Source organism: Galeopterus variegatus, unplaced genomic scaffold (assembly GCF_000696425.1).
Source record: "Galeopterus variegatus unplaced genomic scaffold, G_variegatus-3.0.2 Scaffold486, whole genome shotgun sequence".
NCBI lineage: Eukaryota > Metazoa > Chordata > Mammalia > Dermoptera > Cynocephalidae > Galeopterus > Galeopterus variegatus.
This window is the reverse complement of record NW_007726597.1, coordinates 741,465-761,263: the sequence shown is the minus strand read 5'-3', so window position 1 is coordinate 761,263 and position 19,799 is coordinate 741,465. Positions and strand designations below refer to the sequence as shown.

At 50.4% G+C, this 19,799-nt stretch overlaps 1 protein-coding gene across 2 annotated transcripts; it reads right to left on the bottom strand.

Annotated features, from left to right (window-relative positions):
- Positions 1 to 1,660: 1,660 nt before the first annotated feature.
- Positions 1,661 to 18,733, bottom strand: SNRNP70 (small nuclear ribonucleoprotein 70kDa (U1)). 2 transcript variants are annotated; one of them, XM_008569320.1, is made up of 10 exons: positions 18,645 to 18,733; positions 17,732 to 17,888; positions 15,588 to 15,650; positions 15,411 to 15,465; positions 11,408 to 11,472; positions 11,203 to 11,265; positions 8,705 to 8,786; positions 5,401 to 5,502; positions 2,559 to 2,646; positions 1,661 to 2,476 (listed from the first exon to the last, which is right to left on the bottom strand). In XM_008569320.1, the coding sequence occupies exons 2-10, from the start codon at positions 17,876 to 17,878 to the stop codon at positions 1,822 to 1,824; spliced, it is 1,320 nt and encodes a 439-aa protein (XP_008567542.1). In that variant the 5' UTR covers positions 17,879 to 17,888; positions 18,645 to 18,733; the 3' UTR covers positions 1,661 to 1,821. The 2 variants fall into 2 exon arrangements, with proteins under 2 accessions (XP_008567542.1, XP_008567543.1); XM_008569321.1 differs by having other exon boundaries at positions 1,661 to 2,449.
- Positions 18,734 to 19,799: the final 1,066 nt, after the last annotated feature.

The following is a 19,799-nucleotide window of genomic DNA, read 5'->3' as shown; positions in this document are numbered from 1 at the left end:
GTCTGCACTGGCTGCTCTCCAATGCCTTTTGCAAGTTTTGTGTTTATATATATATATATATATATATTTTTTTTTTAAAGATGACCGGTAAGGGGATCTTAACCCTTGACTTGGTGTTGTCAGCACCACGCTCAGCCAGTGAGCGAACCGGCCATCCCTATATGGGATCCGAACCCGGGGCCTTGGTGCCATCAGCACCGCACTCTCCCGAGTGAGCCACGGGCCGGCCCAGTGTTTATATATTTTTGTCCAACCTTTATATAACTGGTCTGTGACATGTTAATCCAAAATAGGCTGTTCTTAGCCAATATCTAAAGTCTGGTTGCAACATCTGGGATATCTATGGGAATATACTAGAAGCATTAAGTTCTTTTATTTTTAAAACATTTCTTCCAGGATCAGTTTTTGTTTGTTTTATGGTCTCTAGTTGCAGTTTTTTCTCAAATGCCTGGGTATCCTTGGTTGAATGCTAAAGACTAGGCCATTAGAAGACTAAACTCCAGGGGCTGGCCTGTGGCTCACTCAAGAGAGTGCGGTGCTGGTAACACCAAGGCCATGGGTTCGGATCCCATATAGGGATAGCCAGTTAGCTCACTTGGGAGAGCCTGGTGCTGAGAACACCAAATCAAGGGTTAAGATCCCCTTACCGGTCATCTTTAAAAAAAAAAAAGACTAAACTCCGGGCCGGCCTGTGGCTCACTTGAGAGTGTGTGATGCTGATAACACCAAGGCCACGGGTTCAGATCCCTATATAGGGGGTAAAAAACAAAACTAAACTCCTTGTCTGTCAGATTTAACTCAGACTGCCTCTGGGTTATTAAGCCAAGTCTGGCTTCAGGCTGAGAAACTTCTAAAAGACAAAAGTAGGTCTTAGTTTATACTTGCCGAGGCAGCAGACACCCAGCTCCTGGGTATTCTGACTGCTGGAAGTGAGGCTGACTGTTCTGTATGCAAGCTCTACCTCCTGTCTCCTACCCTTGTTCTCCTGGAGTTGCAGCCTTGACGCCCAGGGTTCAGCAAGGAAACTGGCTTCCTTCTCAATGCTCACCATACTAAAGTGTTCTCAACATCATCTTATTTAATCTTTTGTCAGAACTTTGCTGTAATCTCAATTGCTGATGGAATCTCTTCTGTTTCTGCTCGTTATTCCTCTACTATCATTAATAAGTACGAAGTAAAAATGACCGTCATGAACTATAGGCCTTTTCCACCCTGGCTTTGCCCAGGCTTTCTGCTCTACCCAATCCTATCCATACACCTCACTTTCATTTTTCATTTCCTCACCCTTTTCCCTGCTCTTCCATGCAGATAAACAGCTTCTCTTTTCTACATTCAAAGTTGCAGCTCCTGCTGGGAAATTTAGTCCCCTCCTATAACCCCCCCCCCCACAAAGATAGGAGTATGAATAGCCTCACAAGGAATGTGTGAAAGAGGGTAGAAAAAAGAGAGAGAAAAACCTAAGGGAATCATGCTTGCAGAGGGCTTCCTTACCCCATTTTCAACAGCTGTGGTACACCAGGGCTAGCCTCAGCCTTAGGCTGTTAACCTCAAGCTCTAGCCATGCCTTGGAAAACATAAACTGAAGTAGGGCTATGTAAGTCAGGTGACAACCTGCCGGGAACGACATTAAGAGCAGTGAGGAAGAAACCAAGATGCCCACTATGAACAGGAAATTAATTTTATTTTTAAATCCAAGGGGTCAGAATAATGAGCCTCCTATCCTAGGAGAGCAAACTTAGGTGGCCAAGAAAGTAGGGGAGAAGATGACAGCAAAGGTGTGGGCAGGAACACGTCCAAAAAGAACAGGTGGAGAGAACCTCTTCACTCTGGCGCAGTCTCCATCAGATACCCGTTCTCTGGAGCAAGATACCCATCGCCTCCCTCCGACTCCATATACATGTCTCGGCCATCGTTGCCCAGACCCTCCAGCCCGTTGTCCTGGCCACCCCCGCCCCCACCTCGGGCCTCATCCCTGCCCCGCTCACCACCCCGCTCGCCCCGCTTGTGCTCTCGATCACGGTCGCGATCCCGGTCCCGGCGCCGCTCTCGCTCACTCCGGTGGCTACGTCGTCGTTCCCGGTCACGATCCCGGCCCTTTTCTTCTGGACCATCAGGGCCATCAGGACCAAGCTCCCCAGGAGGCCCATCGTCAGGAGGTGCATCACCAGCCTCAGAGGGCTCCGCCATGTCGCCTCCACCAGCACCGCTGCCGCGCAGCTCCTCCTTGCGCTCCCGTTCCCGCCGAGCCCGCTCCCGGCTCCGGCTGCTTCGCCGCTTCCGTTCCCGGTCCTTGTCCTTGCTCCGCTCCCTAGAGCGCCGCCTCTCCTCCTTGTCTCGACTCCGTGAGCGCCTCCGCCGGTCCCGAGAGCGGGAGCGTCGCCGTTCTCGTTCCTTGTCTCGCTCCCGGCTTCTCTCTCTGCGCTCCCGCTCACGGTCCCGGTCCCGGTCCCTGTGGGGAAGCGGGGAGGGGCCGGGCCTGGATGAGGTGGGCAGAGATGTGTGGCAGGACTCCCCAGGTGACCACCCCCCATCCCAGTAAACCAGTCGCCCAATCTTACCTCTCATCGTAGCGGGAGGTATCGTCGCGGCCTGAATGCCGAATATTCACATCAGCCCCACCTCTTCTGGTACCACCAAGGCCACCTCCTGGGGGCAGGGCAGAGGAACAGAGTCAGTCGAGGCAGGGCACCAAAGGACTGGAAGTGAGGAGTCTCAGAGAGCAAGGGCAGGAAACCAAGGACCTCTACCAGTGTCTATGGGGCCAAGTCCTGTACGTATTACCTCCTGTACTCTTGTCACAGGACAACCATATTTTATAGACACTGAATAACTTCCACAAAGTGCTAGTTGGAACCAAATCTCATATTCTTAACCACTGGGTACTACACAGCTTTCTCAGAAACCCTCCCTTCAAGTCACCCTCCCCTCACACAAACCTGAAGCCAGTGATCTTTCTACTTAAAAATGTGATCTGCTCATAAAAGCTTTTGGTGGTTGCTGGCAGGTTAGCCCAGTTGGTTAGAGCATGGTGCAATTAACACCACGGTCTGGGGGTTGATCCCGTACTGGCCAGCAAAAAAAAAAAAAGAAAAGCCTTTGGTGGCTTCCTCCTGGCCTGAAGAGCACCAAGGGCCCCAGATTCTTTCCATTCCAGGCATTCTTCGGTCTCCTCAGACTCCCCATCTTCTTCCTGCCATGGTTTTTGTGTACATTCATCTTTCCCTGGGAATGATCTCACCTTCCTTGTCTAGTTAACTCATACTCACCCTTCACATTAACCCACACCTCACTTCCTCAGAAAACCTTAGTCATTCCCCACTACAGACTCAGTTCCATAAACATTTCCTTCACCCAGAGTTCCAACTTTGATGTTTGTTTCTGTGAGTTGATTACTACCTTCCTCTCCCAGCAGACCATAATGTGCCAGGAGAGTAGAGACCATGTCTGGTATCATCCACTGTAATCAGCACATGGCACAGCATCTGGTACTCAAAGGTAGATATGTACTTGTCAAATGAATACATGAACATCTACGGAGCAGACAAGAGCCTCACTTCTCAGATGGGGAAGCATTCTCGGATAAAGTCACTTGCCCACAGTGACTCAGCAAAGAACGTGCAGAGCTGGGACGTCACTCCCATCTGCCTGCAGACCCTGCCTTCTCAAGTGTCTTCCACACCTCCCTGTCTGGAAGAAAGCTTCAGTGAGGCAGGGTGAGCTCCATATAAGGAGTGACTTTTAACAATGAGACCAAAAAAGGAAAGCAGCTGCTTGGATATGGGAGACATTCCAGAGACACTCAAATAGGGAGCAGACAACTGACCAGGCACCTAGAGTGTCAAAGGCACAGGGCAGATTGAGCACTATTTTCAATTTTCAGGTTGCGACCCAGCAATGGGTTATACACATCATCAATTTGATGGATTACAACCAATACACATCATCAATTTGATGGATTACAACCAATACCTTAAAAATGAAAATAAAACAGCAAAATATAAACTCTTACTATGCACTGTACATAGAAAACATAATTACTGTTTCACAAAATTTTTGTTTGGGTTATATGTACTCATGCATGTGTACTGAGTCAAGATGTACAGGCTAACACTATCAAAAAGTCTGAATGTCAAATCTAACTAGAAGATTCTGGAAAGATTCTGAGATCCTAAGATTCTCCTACAATAGGGAATGGCATAAGAACCTACTTCTACCCAGAGAAACCAGACAGTAAGGTAAGAACAAGCCTACTAAATTCAGAGAGACAGCAGCTAAGTGTGGTCTACCTAGCACAGGTGAGGGGACACTGAGAACCAGGTGCTGGGAGGCAGGAATAATAGAGGGTAGGTAATACCACCTGGGGTGTCTGCCAGAGAAAGATCACCTTCTCTAAGAACTGGCACTCAGGGCCGAGCCCGTGGCGCACTCGGGAGAGTGCGCCGCTGGGAGCGCAGCAGCGCTCCTGCCACAGGTTCGGATCCTATATAGGGATGACCGGTGCGCTCTGTGCGGCCGGTCTCAAAAAGGACAAAAAAAAAAAAAAAAAAAAGAACTGGCACTCAGCCTGGTAGGATTTAGTTCTCACAGGCATGGCTGGGTGACAGCACCTCAGCCCCAGGTCCAGGCCTGATACTGAGCCAATGAGATGGGTCCACCCAAAAATGCAGAGACTCATCCAGGCCTGGGTGTAAAGCAGGGAGGTGTGGCATGCCACACAAGGCCGGTGCACAGACACACAGAAGAGACCAGCAGGCTGCAGGGATGTCAGAGATGGGCTGCCCCAGATCTTAACAGCTTTAAGGTCCACCTACCAGGTCATCTTGAAATCCACTGGTATCACATGCCTCCAGACTCCAAAAGACACAAATGACTCAGTGTCAACAGGTCCCTTTATGTTTTAGGAAGTTTAAATGTATTTCTCATACTTGCAACCCAATGGACCTTGACTGAGATGTGAAAGACAACTTGAGAGAGAGACAGTGAAGGGGACTGAATATAGGAGGCCCACAGGGCAGAGGATGTCTTGCTCTTGACTAGAAGCTGGTACACAGGTGGTAATTAAATAGACACTTGATGAACAAATGAATGGATGAGTAAACAAGAGCACGGTGAACTCTGAGGTAATTTCCATTGTCCAAGATGAGGAAAACAAGGCAGGAAGAGGGGAAATCCACTAGCTACTCAGTCTGCAAGCCAGCATTGGATGCTGGGCTGGCCTCTCTAGGCCAGTGCCCTTGGCTCCTAATCAGCAACCTGGGAAGGACGGGGCAGTGGGGAATGTAAACAGCAGAACAAGTGAGCCAGCGAGAGAGAAGACAAAAAGCATCGGAGTGTAGCAGAGAAAAGAACGAGGCCACCAAGTATGGGGTCCCTGAGAGCCTGTGGCCAGGATATTCTCACCTAGCCGCCGGGGCCTCCAGCCCTTCACAGTCCGGCCCCTCTCCACATCCACAAGGACCCTCCTGCCATCAATCTTCTTGCCGTCTGCGTGCTTGTAAGCGGCTGCAACAGATGTGGGGAGGGAGGAGGGGAGAGGAGTCCCCACAGGGTCCTCTAGTCAGAACAGGACCCAACTCTACAGCATCCCCACCCCCCACACGTGCCCAGGATCACGTGCGCGCGCACGCACACGCACGCACACACACACGTCCATCAGCCAGCCAGGCAACTGACAGCCAGACCGAACCTCTCCCAAACTGGTGAGGGGCCTGCTCCATCTCAGTGCTTGTTTCCTTCTTAGCAACCCCAATAATATCCACCCCCAACTGCCATCCCCATGTGCTTCCAGGCCCTTCCTACTCCCATATGATGGAGCAGCCCCCTCCTGCCAGGGCGGCCAAAGTCGCTGCAAAGAAACTGGAGGTTAACTTAACACTGGACTTTGCTGTGGGGGAGGGGTCTCCTCCACAACCCCAGGCATGCACTAAAACATCATGCTGGGGCAGGAGGCCCAGCTGGGCTGCTCCACACGCCAGTGCACACCAGTTTTCTTTTTCTGTGTGTTTTTTTTGGGCGGTGGGGAAGGGTGAGCGTGGAGGGAACAGACATCAGAAAAGAAAATGAACCAGAAGGAGGTGGGAGAAATCTTCAGGAAATGGCAAGGAGCAGAAAGGCGGGTTATGTGCTCCCAGGGGGCCAGCAGGGGCCCCCACAGCAGGGGGAGAAGGAAAGTGGAGGGAGCCATAGGGAGACGTGCGGTGCTACTGAAAATCCCTGCCTTACCTGAGACGACTGACCCTGCCACCCACTGACCCAGCCCCGCCCCATCTCTCCCTCCACACCCCAGCTCAACATGCTGGGAGTCCACCCCTGGCCTCAGCCTGCCAGGGAAGGGTGAGGAGTAGAGGAGGAGACAAGGGGAGAGGCTCACTGCTGCGCTTGGGCAGGGCACAGCAAAGGGCAGGCCCGAGGCCCTGGCCTGTAACCACAGGGGGCAGTCAGGAAGTCCAAAAAGCCCCTCCACCCACCCCCAGCCCTGCCCTAGGGGGCTGTCCTCAACCAAACACAATACCCTGCCCCACCCCAGCCCGCTCCCCCCCAAATAACAACCAGAGGAAGAGAAAAAGGTGCCATTTACCGATGCCGGCCTTGCGGGTGTCCAAAACGAGCGGGATGGGGGGGGCTCGGCAACTCCTGGGGGCCTGGCGAGGAGGCGGGCTTCCCGGGGGGGGGACACGGGACCGCTTACCTGGAGCCCCCAAGCTTACCTGAGCACGCGCACAGACCCCACACCCACCACCACTGGGTCAACTAGAGCTACAGGGAGGGGAATGGAGTTCTAGGGAGCCACAAGAGGGAGAGGAGCCACATCTCCTGCACCACCTGGAGACAGGCAGAGGAAGTGGTGGACCCCAAAGAAACCTCAGGGAGGCCTTGAAGAGGGGGAGACAAGGATTAAAGTCAAATCTGGGACCTGGAAAGCCCTGGGACTGTCTTGTTTGAATTTAACAAGAAGGCTGGGAAGCCTTAGAAAACCTGTCTGCCCTCACCAATCCCCAATGAAGTCCACACTAAACTAGGCACACAGCCCGCCCCTTATTAACTGGAATGACTTTTCCCCCAACTCCACTCCCTCCCACCAGCTGCTTCAGCCCAAAGGCTGGCACGCAGGGCACAGACTCCAGGGTCCAGAAGATGGCGTGCTGCCCATGCACTGAGGAGGAGGGGCCGCTTGGCCCCTGAACCCGGAGGAGTGTAGGGGGGAAGGAATTTAAGGATCAGGATCACAGTCAAGCAAAGGAATCCTGCTCGGGTTCAGTGTCCCAAACCCCAGAACAGGCCCAACCCAGGAGGAACAGCAAAGAAAACATGTGATTGTGTACATCTAGGCTTCTCTCTCTCTTTCCCTCTCTTAAATCTCTAGACAGTGGAAGGTTCTTACGTATAAACCTAAAACACCTTCATCTGTTTGCAGCCTACCTCTTGCTCCCTCCCACACCCCAAGCCCCAATTTCATGCACTTTGGGGAGCTCCTGACCACCTCTGGAGAGCAGCTGGGCACCACAGCCAGCCCCCTTGGGAGGCCTCGACCATGGTAAGGAAGACAGGAAGGGGGCAGAGCACCCCAAAACTAGCAAAGATTCTCCAGGGCCACCACAGTGACAGCCCCACCGAAGGCATGGGGCGAGGATGGAAGGGCTGAAGGGTTCCACATGGAGCCCTGGCCCTAGAGCACCCTGTCCAGTATTCCCGCCACCTTGTTGCTGATGTCATGAAGCCTGGTAACTCTGGGGGTTGGATGGAGCCCAATTGGAGAGATCAGCTGCCATTGGGGTTCATCCTTCCCCTCTCCTGGGATCAACAAGATTATTGGAGAGCATCTGGATTGGGGAGGGAGGGGCAAAGGGCACCCAAATAAGGAAAGGGCTGTGGGTGCGGGGAGGCTGAGGGGCAATTGGGGTGGGAGGAGGGACGCCTCGCTGCTCCTGAGCTGCCTGGCTAAGCTGGGCTGGTGTGCGGTGCTGAGTGGTCTTACCCATGATACAAACCCTTATACCAACCATACACTGAGGTGTTGTAAGGGGAGCGTAAGCATCAGCTGCAAGCCAGCTGCGTGGTGGCTGCAGTGACAATAAGAACAGTCAATTAATACTGCGGCCCCTGGACACGCTGCAGCCCTGCCCGCCCCCACCCACCCGTCCCTGCCCACATGGACGCCGCCGCAGCCTCAAAGGGGACTTTGGAGCTGTGGGGGCAGGCGCTGAACACGCCTACCACCCCACTACCCGCTGAGGAACAGGGTGGGGGGCCAGGGATGGGGAGGCGGAGGGTCGGGTGGCCCAGCCCAGGTCTACTGGGGGGAAGAGAGGGCAAGTTCAAAGGCCAGTCCTCATTCCGATTCTGGCTGCCCCCAACTCTGGGGGGGGTGAATAATGGGGAGAGGCTCCCCCAAAATCCGACCCCTCCCCCCACCTCCAGCTGGCCCCAGCCCCCACCCAGTTCCCTCCTTGTCCCTGAGGTTCAACGTGTGACACTTACCTCCCTGGGTTCACACACACACGTTGTGGGGGATTTGGTTTTTGTTTTTTAAAAAAACACGTATATAAAAAAAAAAAAGATATATCAGAAACAGAGGGAGGAGGAGAAGAGACATTGCTACTGTCAGGTGTGGCAAGGGGGAGGGGAACAGACGATTGGGAAGGGACTGGGGCAGCCGAGAAGTGAGAGAGGGTCAGAGGGAAAGGCTGAGGCGGGAGGTACTCACAGTGCATGTCTCGCTCATGTTCGTACTCGATGAAGGCATAGCCTCGGGGCTTTCCTGACCGCTTACTGTAGACCATGTGTATCTGTGGACAGGCAGGGTGTGGAGGTTAGCTGTGTCCCCCACCAATCACACAGCCTGTGTGCCAAGCCCTGGGCTGGGTGATGCCAGTGACAGATGCCTCTGACTCTCTCTCTCCTTTGAGAGCCCCAAGTGACTTATGATCTAATGGCAGGAGCAAACGGCACAGTGGAAACCAGAGGGGCACAGAGGTGGTCTCCTGGAGGAACTTACACTTAAACTAAGACCTAACAAGTGAACACGGATGAACAAGGAACAGTGAGGCGTCAGCCTGTCAAGTGGAGCAGTAATCACTCCAAAGGTCCAAGAACATGAGAGAGCAGAGTGGGCAGGAGGCTGAGGATGCAGCTCAGTGTGGCTAGGACATATATATATATGTATGTATGTATGTATGTGTGTGTGTGTGTATATATATATAGGTATATATATATGTATATATATACCTATATATATACACACACACACACATTTTTTTTTTTTTTTAAAAGATGACCAGTAAGGGGATCTTAACCCTTGACTTGGTGTTGTCAGCACCACGCTCTCCCAAGTGAGCTAACTGGACATCCATATATAGGGATCCGAACCCATTGCCTTGGTGTTATCAGCACCGCACTCTCCTAAGTGAGCCACGGGCCGGCCCTGATAAGACATATTTTGATGACGGGATTCTCAGGAGGTGAGGCCACAAAGGTGGGCAGGTGCCAGGGCCATCAGGCACCCCCAATGCCAGCCAAGGACCTGAGATGGGTATTGAGCACGGAAGGGCCAGTGTGGGTAGTCCATTTGGAGTCTGGAGGGAACTCAGGGAGTTGGGAAAACAGAGGGAGTTCTGCATGCAAATGGGCAGGGGAGTTCTAGGGTAAAGAGGAGCAAGAGCATATGCAGACACAAAAATCAGCATGTATAAAGCTAGGGAAACTTGAGAGAACAGTAGAGTGCTCAGGGATGGGTTCTCCCACAGGGATAACAATAAGAGATGGGATGGGGTGGAGAGACAGAAGCCCATACAGATGGGGAAGGGCCAGAGAGCACCTAGACCTCTGTCCTAATATGCTAGGGAGCCAATGGGGGCTGTGAGCAGAGGAGAAAAGGGGCCAACGCTGGATGTCAGAAAGACCCTTCTGGGGCCAGTGGGGGATGGAGTAGATAACAGAACAATGGTCTAGGCAGGGCTCTTGGGAGAGAAGGGGTCAGGATCACTCAGGGAAGGCTTCTGGGAGGTGACAGCATTTGAGCTGGTCCCCGAGGACAGCTAGTTCTCCATTCACATCACTACCACTCAGTGACCAGCCCACATCATGAGTGGATATGGCCCGAGTTCACCTGTTCCTAGGACGTATCCCTGGGACCCCACCGCCTCCAAAGCCCAACTGAGATTCTGAACTGACCCAAAGTGGGATCAGAGGAACAAAGTCAGAGTCCAAGGCCCCATCAAAGACCTTAAACACCAGGGGGCCAATTTCCTGTGAGTGCCTGGAGCTAGGGAGAAGCCCACATGAGTCCATTCAATGCCTGGCATGGGGCTTAGCAGTTTGTGTGCACACTGACCTCAAGCCTTCACTACTACTTAGCGAGGGCATATGTATCCCCACGTTAGAGATGAAGGAAACAAGGCACAGAGCACTCAAGTGACTTTTCTGTTAAATGAGGAAATGTCAGTTAAACGTAAAGCCTTGCTCTAAAACAAGAGTGTAGTGGATTGTGTCCCCCCAAAACTCTCTGAAGCTTGAATTGTGTCCCCCAAATTTTATGTATTAGAAACTTAGCTCCCACTGTGACTGTTAAGAGGGTGGGAGATCCTATCATGGTAAAAGAAAAGTGGAGCCTTGAAGAGGTGATTGGATTGTAGGACCCTGCTGTAGTGAATAGATTAAAAATGGTGGTCAGGGGCGTGGTTCTGAGGGCTTTAAAAGAAGAGAGAGTCTGTTTCTCTTGCTCTCTCTGCTTCCACCACCTTGCAATGTGAGACCCCTGGGTCACTGTCGCCACCAACAGATGGACTTTGGACTTCCCAGCCTCAGAAACTGTAAGCAATAAATGTTATTTTCTTTATAAATCACTCAGTTCCAAGTATTTTGTTATAAGCAACACAAAATGGACTAATACACAAGAGTCAGCATACATTTTCTGTAAAGGACCAGACAGATATTTCCAGCTTTGAGGGCCCTACCATCTTTGTTGCAACTACTCAACTCTGTCTTACAATAAGCAACACAGAGAAAATGTGAGCAAATGAGACTGCCTGACTGTGTTCATCTGTTCCTACTCTATGTTCACATGGAAGTGCAATCAGGATGCAAACCCAGACCCTAAAATGACGTGAGGAATCTGCAGAGCTGGGAGCCCAGCCTTCCCCCTTCAGGCTACTGCCCCCTCCTCCACATGCTCCCATTCAAATACCCCTGCTCCAATCCGCTTACTCTTTTGATAGGTCCATACACCTCAAACTCTCTCCGGAGCTTGGATTCTGTTGTGTCATAATTCTACAAGGAGAGAGACATAAAGTTAAATGGGAGAAAGGAGCTGTCCCAAAGCCCTTGCAACATTCCCCAGGATCCAGACTCTTGTTCTTTGTCCCAGACCCAGGCTCTCAACCCTCTCGGGTGTTAGGAGATGGGGACTCACCACTCTAGCCACGAAGAGAGTCTTAAAGGCATCACCCTGAGCATTGGGATCATTGTGAGGGTCCCCTGTGCAGGAAGAAGAGATTTTGTAAATAAGTGTCCACTGTCTCCAGTAACAACACAAACAGATACAGACAGATGGGCAGAGTCCAATAAGATAAAGATAAAATTGGGGGAGGCTCCCAACTAGAGAAAAATGGCTGGTGACCTGGCAACCTTGGGCACGTCCCTCTCTGAGCTCCAGTTTCCATGAACCACAGTGGCCCTTATCAGAGTGGCTCATGGAGGAGGGGGTATACGGCTGACTTCAAGCTGACTGGATGAGGCAGCCCTAACTGCCATTTCAGACACACAAACCCTAAGTGCCCCATCCTTCCCAGGTGCCAGGTGATCTAAGCAGTAACTAAGCCCAACTGGGCCTCTGGAGAGGCAGTTTGATCCCTCCATGTGCTGAGCTCCCTCCTTAGCAAGGGCCACACTGCCACCCTCTGGACACAGACTGCAACTACAGCCCACAGGAGAACTTGAGACCAAGTAACCCTAAGGTTGGGAATGGGAGCCAAGAAGAAAGGAGAGAGCAAGCCCTGTTTTTTTTTTTTAAAAAAGATGACCGGTAAGGGGATCTTAACCCTTGACTTGGTGTTGTCAGCACCACACTCAGCCAGTGAGTGAACCGGCCATCCCTATATGGGATCCGAACCCGGGGCCTTGGTGTTATCAGCACCGCACTCTACCGAGTGCGCCACCGGGCCGGCCCTTAAGAGTTTCTTAAAAAGCAGAATCCTAGACCCAAACTTAAGGGAATAACTATCTGGGGACTGATGGAAAACTTCAAAGACAACTCCATCCCACCCCCACATTCCTTGCCATACTTCATTTCTCCGTGTTGTAGTTTCTGTACCCACATCTCTCAATCTGCATTGGCTTGCTATCATTCACTCAACAGGTAATTACTGAGTACCTAATATGTGCCTGAAATTGTTGTAGGTGTTGGGGATTTGGCAGTAAACAAGATGAAAAAGATCCCTACACTCACAGAGCTCATATGCTAATAGAGAGAGTAAGCATGGTTAATAAGGACATCATATAACTATAACAGATGATGACAGAGAGATGAGAAGAGTTGATTTTAAGTGGGAAGGTGAACAGGCCAGCCACCAAAAATAAACAAATAAACAAATAAATAAATAAACAAACACGAAGGTTAGAAAAGGTCTCACTGAGATGCTGACATTTGACTGAAGACCCAAAGGTGTCACGGCAGCAATAGGAAATACACCTGGCAATGCCAAGCAGCAGGTGGTGTAACAGGTACTGTGAGAAGACTACAGCGGGACCAATGAATGCTGCCCAGGAGCATGGACAAAGACCAAACAAGAGAGCTGAGCTTCCTGAAGCGCAGCCAGGAGGTACCCAAGCAGATATAAGAAGAAGCCACTCCAGGCACACTGCATGAGTTCCTTGTAGTTCTTGCATACCCAAGGGGCCCGGGAGTGTGATTAAAGGTAAGAGCAAGTGCAGCCAAGTCAAGAGTACCCAAGTGGGCCTGGCCCGTGGCTTACTCGGGAGAGTACGGTGCTGATAACACCAAGGCCACGGGTTCGGATCCCATATAGGGATGGCCAGTTAGCTCACTGGGTGAGCGTGGTGCTGACAACACCAAGTCAAGGGTTAAGATCCCCTTACCGGTCATCTTTTAAAAAAAAAAAGAGTACCCAAGTATCTGAAGAAATAACCCACTAGCTGAAAGAGGGTGGCAAAGAACTAATTAACGTTGGGCACTGGTCCACCAGTCAGTCAACGTGTGACTGCACGCATACTCCACTCCACTCTGCTGGCAACGCTATCCTGAAGAGAACCTTAGTGAAAGGGCTTATCTAGGTACCACCCCAGAGCAGGGGCTTAAGACGGAGTTGAGAAACCTCATTAGGCTTCAAATGGTCAAGATAATATCTTAGCACTCTCACTGGGAATATATCCCAGTGCTAACACCAAAAAAAAAAAAAAAAAAAAAAGGAAAGGGAGTAACAACCTGTCACATTTGGAAGCTATGAGAAGTCAGTAACATGAAGTACATCAAGTGCTCAGCAACGTCCCCTCTAATGGTAGCTGTTAATTGTGACAAGGCACAGCAAGCTTTTATAGTTAGGGATGCATGCTCGCAGGGGCATAGAAACCAGCCAGCCACCAAAAAAAAAAAAAAGAAATCTAAAATCACAGTGTATTTGATCCATTCTTTTTTCTTTTCTAACATGGAGTGCCAACATTTAATAGAAGTAGAGAACAGTATAATGAACTCCCATGAACCACCTTAATTATCAACATGTGGCCAAACTTATCTCATTTCTACAGCCCCCAAATCCCCACTGAATTATTCTAAATCAAACCCCAGCCACCATATTGTTTGGTCTCTAATAAAAAAAAAAAAAAAAGACTTGAAAAAAATTCATAACCACAATACCATTATTACTTTGGGGGGGGGGGGGGGGGGGGGGGGGGGGGGGAGGCAGCTGGCTGGTACAGGGATAGAACCCTGGACCTTGGTGTTATCAGCACCATGCACTAACCAACTGAGCTAAGCAGCCAACCCTCATTATTACATCTTAAAAAGATAACATTATTAATTCCTTAACCTCATCTAAGATCCAGTGTTCAAATTCCTCAATTGGAATTGTTTCAAAAAAGCATTTTTTTAAAATAGTAGCTCATTTAAAATGAGATCCAAACAAGCTACATATATACCATTTGACTGACATGTCTTTTGACCTTTTAATCCATATGGTCTCCTCTCTACCCCCCTTTTCCTTTGTCATTTACTTACTAAAGAAATTGGGTCACAAATTTGTCCTGTATAATTTCCCACATTCTGAATCTTGTGCAAGGTGAATCTGGAACAGTGGGCAGGGAAGGGACTCTGGTCTTTATGCCGAGAGCAAAAGGAAGCTGTTAGCCAAGAAAAGTACAATCAGAATTGTACTTAAGGGCTGGCCGGTTAGCTTTAACACCAAGATCAAGGGTTCAGATCCCCTCAGTGGAGAGCTGCCAAACAAACAATAAAAGACCCAAAGTGGACTTGGGCTGAGGGAGAGACAGAAACAAACCAGTTAGACTGTTACTATGTCATCCAGGCAAAGAGTGACCTGGTGGTGGACATAGAGAGAAGGGTCAGATTTGTGACATTTAGAGAGTAACAGGGACAGGTCTTGGTCACAAGCTGAGGAAAGGGAAAAAAGGTGTTAAAAAACTGGGTGATAACAAGTAAGGTCATGACTTGCACAACTGGATGGCCATATGCCAGAGAAGGAAACATCCAAAGGAGACCGGGTTGGTGGGGAGGGGAAATCCCTACTGTGGTTTGGACACTGAGTCTGAGATGCCTCTGAGGTGAGAAAAAACATAAAGGCAGCCACCATGGTAGTGAAAGGCAGTGCTCAGACAGCACTCAGCTAAATGCCTCAGTCAAGCATTTGCATAAACACCCAGAAGCAATCTACAATTGCAGGAAACAAGGTTCAGAGGGAAGTGATTCACTAAAGCCTCACAGGTGTAGGAGGAAAACCCAAGTCTTTTGACTACAATGTCTTCTACAATACACCTGTCCACTACTCCAATTCCTCCTGTACCTGGAAGGGATGCAACATCCCAGCCCAAGAGTCAGGGAGCTAAGGATGAAGCCAGGACTGACTGACTGACTAGCCTGTACCTCACTGCCTTAGCCTGTGAGATGCAGCTGGGCTGTGGTAAGCCCTTCAAGTACGCTTCCCCACAGGAGGGGCCCAAGGTACCAGGAGTCTCTCTTCCTGCCAACCTTTATCCCACACTCTCTCACATAAAACTCTAAACCAAACAGTGCTTGGCAAATGGTGGGGGTTAAATAAGTGAATTACCAACTCCACTTCCCCCAAAGCAGACCTCTGGGAGAGCAGTGTCTTGGGTGTGACCTGGGAAGAGGAAATAAGAGGGTTTGGGGAGATGAAAGGCGAGAGGAGAAATGAGAGTCTTACACATTTTTAGCTCCGTCTCCACTTCCTGCTGTCGCCGCTCAATCTTTTCCCGTCTCTGTCAGGAGAAAGGGGAGGTGGAGAAGTGAACGCAGGTAGGTAAATGCAGGCCCTGATGTCAGGGCCCTTCCAGAGAAAGTGTCAAAAAAAACATGGAGTTAGAAGGCAAAAATGACATACCTTCCTCTCCATGCGTTCCTCCCGAGTTTCTGCACGAGTTGGAGGAGGGGCATCTCGAGGGTCCTGGGAACAATAGAGATAACAGAGTAGGAAAGACTGGGGGAAACGGCCAGGGACACCCCCCAAGGAAATAAGCATCTCAGCTTCCCCTGCTTATGCACATACTTGCCCCACCTACACAAACAAGCAAACAATTGTGGACAGTTCCCTGGCCACAGTGGAGGTGGGGAATGGCACAGATCAAAGCATGGTACACAGACCAGTGCTGCCCACAAACTGTTGCTGGTCTGTGACAAGATAAATGCAGAAAAAGGACTGAGTATTCAGGAACTTCTACAGAGAAGCTTTATGTCTACTGACCCTAATAATAAAAATTTTGTCTTTTATTTTGTAGTTCCTTCATAAAAACAGGAGGGAAAAAAAAAAGGAAAATGAAAAACTTTCTATTGTATTTATCAAGCATCAATCTGCAAAGGATCAGGAACAATATCTGTCTCTTACCACAGACAGCTTGAGAACCACTGACGCAAGTGACATCTAGCATAAGAACACAGTACCAAAGGTCCTTGTCTTCCACATTTAGAGAATGTACTGCGTTTCAAAGTTCTGAGTATCATTTACAGTGAACAATGTGCCAGAGGATGTGATGGGAGCGGAGTGATGGGAGGACCATTGCTTACAAGCACCAAGGAGTGGGGACCAGGCCTGAAGCAACAGGAGCTGACGGTGCAGGGTTCCGAAGCAGATAGCTGGACACTCTCTGAGGGCCAGGTCAGTTCTTAAAGGTCTCACCAACCACTCATTAAATAGTAACTGACACATGACCCACAGCATCAAAGGGTGCCATTGGCCTGCACCCATTAAGTTAATTGGCTAAAAACATTTCCCAAGGGCCAGTTCACCTGGGGTGGCAAATCCCATTAAAAATCCACCTTTCCGTTACCTACTAAATTCTAATCTGCAACTCCCTCCGCCCCCAGCTGTCCTTCCCCACCCAATACCAGAATGTTCCTTTTACGACTCCTGGCTATGTGCCAACATTTCTCAGGCGTGTTCCAACGCACCTTAAGAGGTGGACACTGTTATCCCAATTTCACGAATTAAAAAACTGAGGCCCAGGAGCCTAAGTCATTTATTCATGTTTACCCTGTGGATGAAGAGATGAAATCCCCAGGCATACAGTCTTAAGTACTCTAGTACATAGTGCTAACCCCTTATGAACATCATCTCATTAATGATAACAAAGGTAACTACAATAACAACACTGACACTTACTGACTGGTTGGTGCCAAGCCCTCCAACATAAACTTTGCCATTTAATTCTCCACCACTATTATGAGGATGTTACTATTACCCTCTTACTAAAGATAAAGAAACCAATAAGAGGATACAACATTTGCCTCAGGTCACACAGATGATAAATGGTGTGGATCAAAAATGACATGACTAGGGCCGGCCCGGTGGCGCACTCGGTAGAGTGCGGCGCTTGGGAGCGCAGCGGCACTCCCGCCGAGGGTTCAGATCCCATATAGAGACCGGTCCGCTCACTGGTTGAGCGTGGTGCGGGCGCGACACCGAGGGTTGCAATCCCGTTGCCGGTCGCGGTACGGACGCGAAACCGAGGGTTGCGATCCCGTTGCCAGTCACGAAAAAAGACAAAAAGGAAAAAAAAAAAGGTTGAGCGTGGTGCGGGCGCGACACCGAGGGTTGCGATCCCGTTGCCGGTCGCGGTACGGACGCGAAACCGAGGGTTGCGATCCCGTTGCCAGTCACGAAAAAAGACAAAAAGGAAAAAAAAAGAATGACATGACTAGAGAGCCTGAATCCTCAACCACTACTTATTGAATTTTCACAAAAACCCTACAAGGGATGTATTATCAATGCCATTTAAGGCTGGCCACTTGGCTCAGTAGGTTAGAGCGCCACCTGGTAACACAAAGGTTAAGGGTTTGGATTCCCTTACCAGCCAGCCACACAAAAAAAGGAATAATAATAATACCATTTAAACAGAAAAACTGAGGATCACAAAGAGGAAGTCATCTGTCTAAACAACACAGCTAGAAAATGACCAGAGGCTGGCCTCCCAAATCCAGCCGCCTGCCCCCCAGCACCCAAACCACTCCTAGTCTGCTTGGTGAACTTACCTCAAACTCTCGGATGTACGGCGCAATGCCACAGTAAGGTTGATTGTGGTGTTTTTCATGTGGCAGTTTCTCCAGGGGTGGCAGGTATGGAATGGGGTCACGGGGGGCAAAGAGGGCCAGAAGGTTGGGTGGCAGGAACTGGGTCATCTTGCCAAGTCTAAGAGCAGAAGCAGGACAGCCTTATGTTAGGGTGGGTCAGTAGAGATGAAGCCCCTATTATTCCTTAACTCTCTCAAAAAAAAAAAAGGGGGGGGGGAAGAAGTCCCAGTATTAAATCAGGCTCTGTAAGGACAGAGAGTGATCCTTTGTCAAAAGGGAAAGGGGTAAATCTGAATGAGAAAACAAGTTCATGACCGGGGTGGGGGTGAGGGTAAGGCCGGTAAGGGAAACAAAGACTGGAAAAGTTTCTAAGCAGTTAAGTCTCGGAGCCCTGAGCAAGGAGATGTGGGGCTGAGAGGTTTCCCGGTGACTTGTGGCGAAATCAAGGATCCTGAGGAGGGAAGCCCAGAGCAGCGGTGGCTGGTGGTCCCGCACACTGGAGAACAGATTATGGGACGGGGATCGCAGGGGGCTCGGGGTTGTAAATCTGCGAGCAAGAGAAAAGAGTCAGAAGGGGCAAACCAAACAAGACAGGGGCTTGTGGGTAATATATCTGGGCTCCCAAAGGCGAAAAGAATTATGGGTAAGGGTCCAGGGCGCCACAGTGAGACACAGAAAAAAGGCAACACACCGCAAGGCCTTGTGGGTAGGGAACCGCAGGGGGCCTGTGGAAGAGGACTGGAATGCCCAAAGGACCGTGGGTAAAAGGTACAGAAAGGTGCCGTGGCTGAGCCGCAGGGACGGGGACTGGAGCCACTGCAGGGGCTTGTGGGTATTGGCCCCACACCCCGTAAGGGCACTCAGTCACACTCACCCGCCGCGCGGCGCCCTCCTCGGTCTGGCGTCAGTCCGGGGGCTCGCGGCGGCTGCAGCGGCTTCTCAACAAACTCCTGCTCCGGCTTCGATCCCGGCGGCGTCGGCGTCCGTCTGCCTCGGTCGCCCGTCCAGCGCGCGTACAAGGCCGCTGCTCACGAACCCGCGCGGCCTCGGCTCGCCACAGGAGCGGGGGTAGCTCCCGTACTCAAATCCCTCCGCCGTCAGCACTACGCACGCGCCGCGCAAGTCGAGACCAACCCACACGCCGGGATCTGGCGCCACCGCGGATACAGCGCACGCGCGAAGTTACTACCCTGCCTTCGGGTGCCTTACACCCCTTGCCGCGCACGCGCGCTCATCCCCAAGAACCTCTTTACCTCGCGCTCTCAGTTCCAACCGTCTCTGTCAGCGAGACTGTTCCCGATGCTCCGCCCCTTTCCCTTAATACTTCCCGGATCTTGTGCGCATGCGTGTGAGTGTAGTACTGTGAAATAACCCTCCGCCACCTGGCAAAGAGTCCCTATGTGAATAGTGTGGTTAGGTTGATGTCCAAACTATTCAATTATTAACTGTTTGTTGAGCGCCTTGTGTATGCTGGGAACTGTTTGGGCTCTGCGGATACAGCACGTGACTAAAGCAAAATCTTTTCCTTCTTGGATCTTACATTGTATTGGGGAAAACAATAAAGTTATTTAAATGAATAAAAATAATTTCAAATAGTGGTCAGCACTATGAAGAAAAATAGAGCAGAGTAAGGGCACGGGAAGTGAGAGCGAGGCTGTTTTAGAAAGGAAGATAAGCCCCTTTGAAGAGGTAACATTTAGAGGCGGGATAGAAGAGAGATCTGGGCGGGGCTAACAGCAAGTGCAAAGGTCCTGAGTTGAGACCAGATGGCAGGAATGTCACATTGTTGGCCAGGAGATCAGAGAGCTAGCAGGCATGTTGTTTACAGCCCTGTAGACCTGTACGGAGTTAGACATTGTATTTTAAGTTTTTTGGACAGATTCAAATGCCTGTGTAATGATAACTATAGAAATTATTGCAAAATTTAGAATGACTAATTTCATGTTTAAAGAAATAGGTACCCCTTCGGGGCCGGCCCTGTGGCTCACTCGGGAGAGTGCGGTGCTCATAACACCAAGGCCAAGGGTTC

Excerpts from the sequence above, each read along its gene's own strand:
- SNRNP70 (XM_008569320.1), bottom strand. The coding sequence starts at position 17,878 with ATGACCCAGTTCCTGCCACCCAACCTTCTGGCCCTCTTTGCCCCCCGT. Across the intron at positions 5,503-8,704 it reads ACATGAGCGAGACATGCACT|CCGCTTACAAGCACGCAGAC; the intron begins GTGAGTACCTCC and ends CATCTGTTGCAG. Across the intron at positions 2,477-2,558 it reads ACCTCCCGCTACGATGAGAG|GCCCGGCCCCTCCCCGCTTC; the intron begins GTAAGATTGGGC and ends CACCTCATCCAG.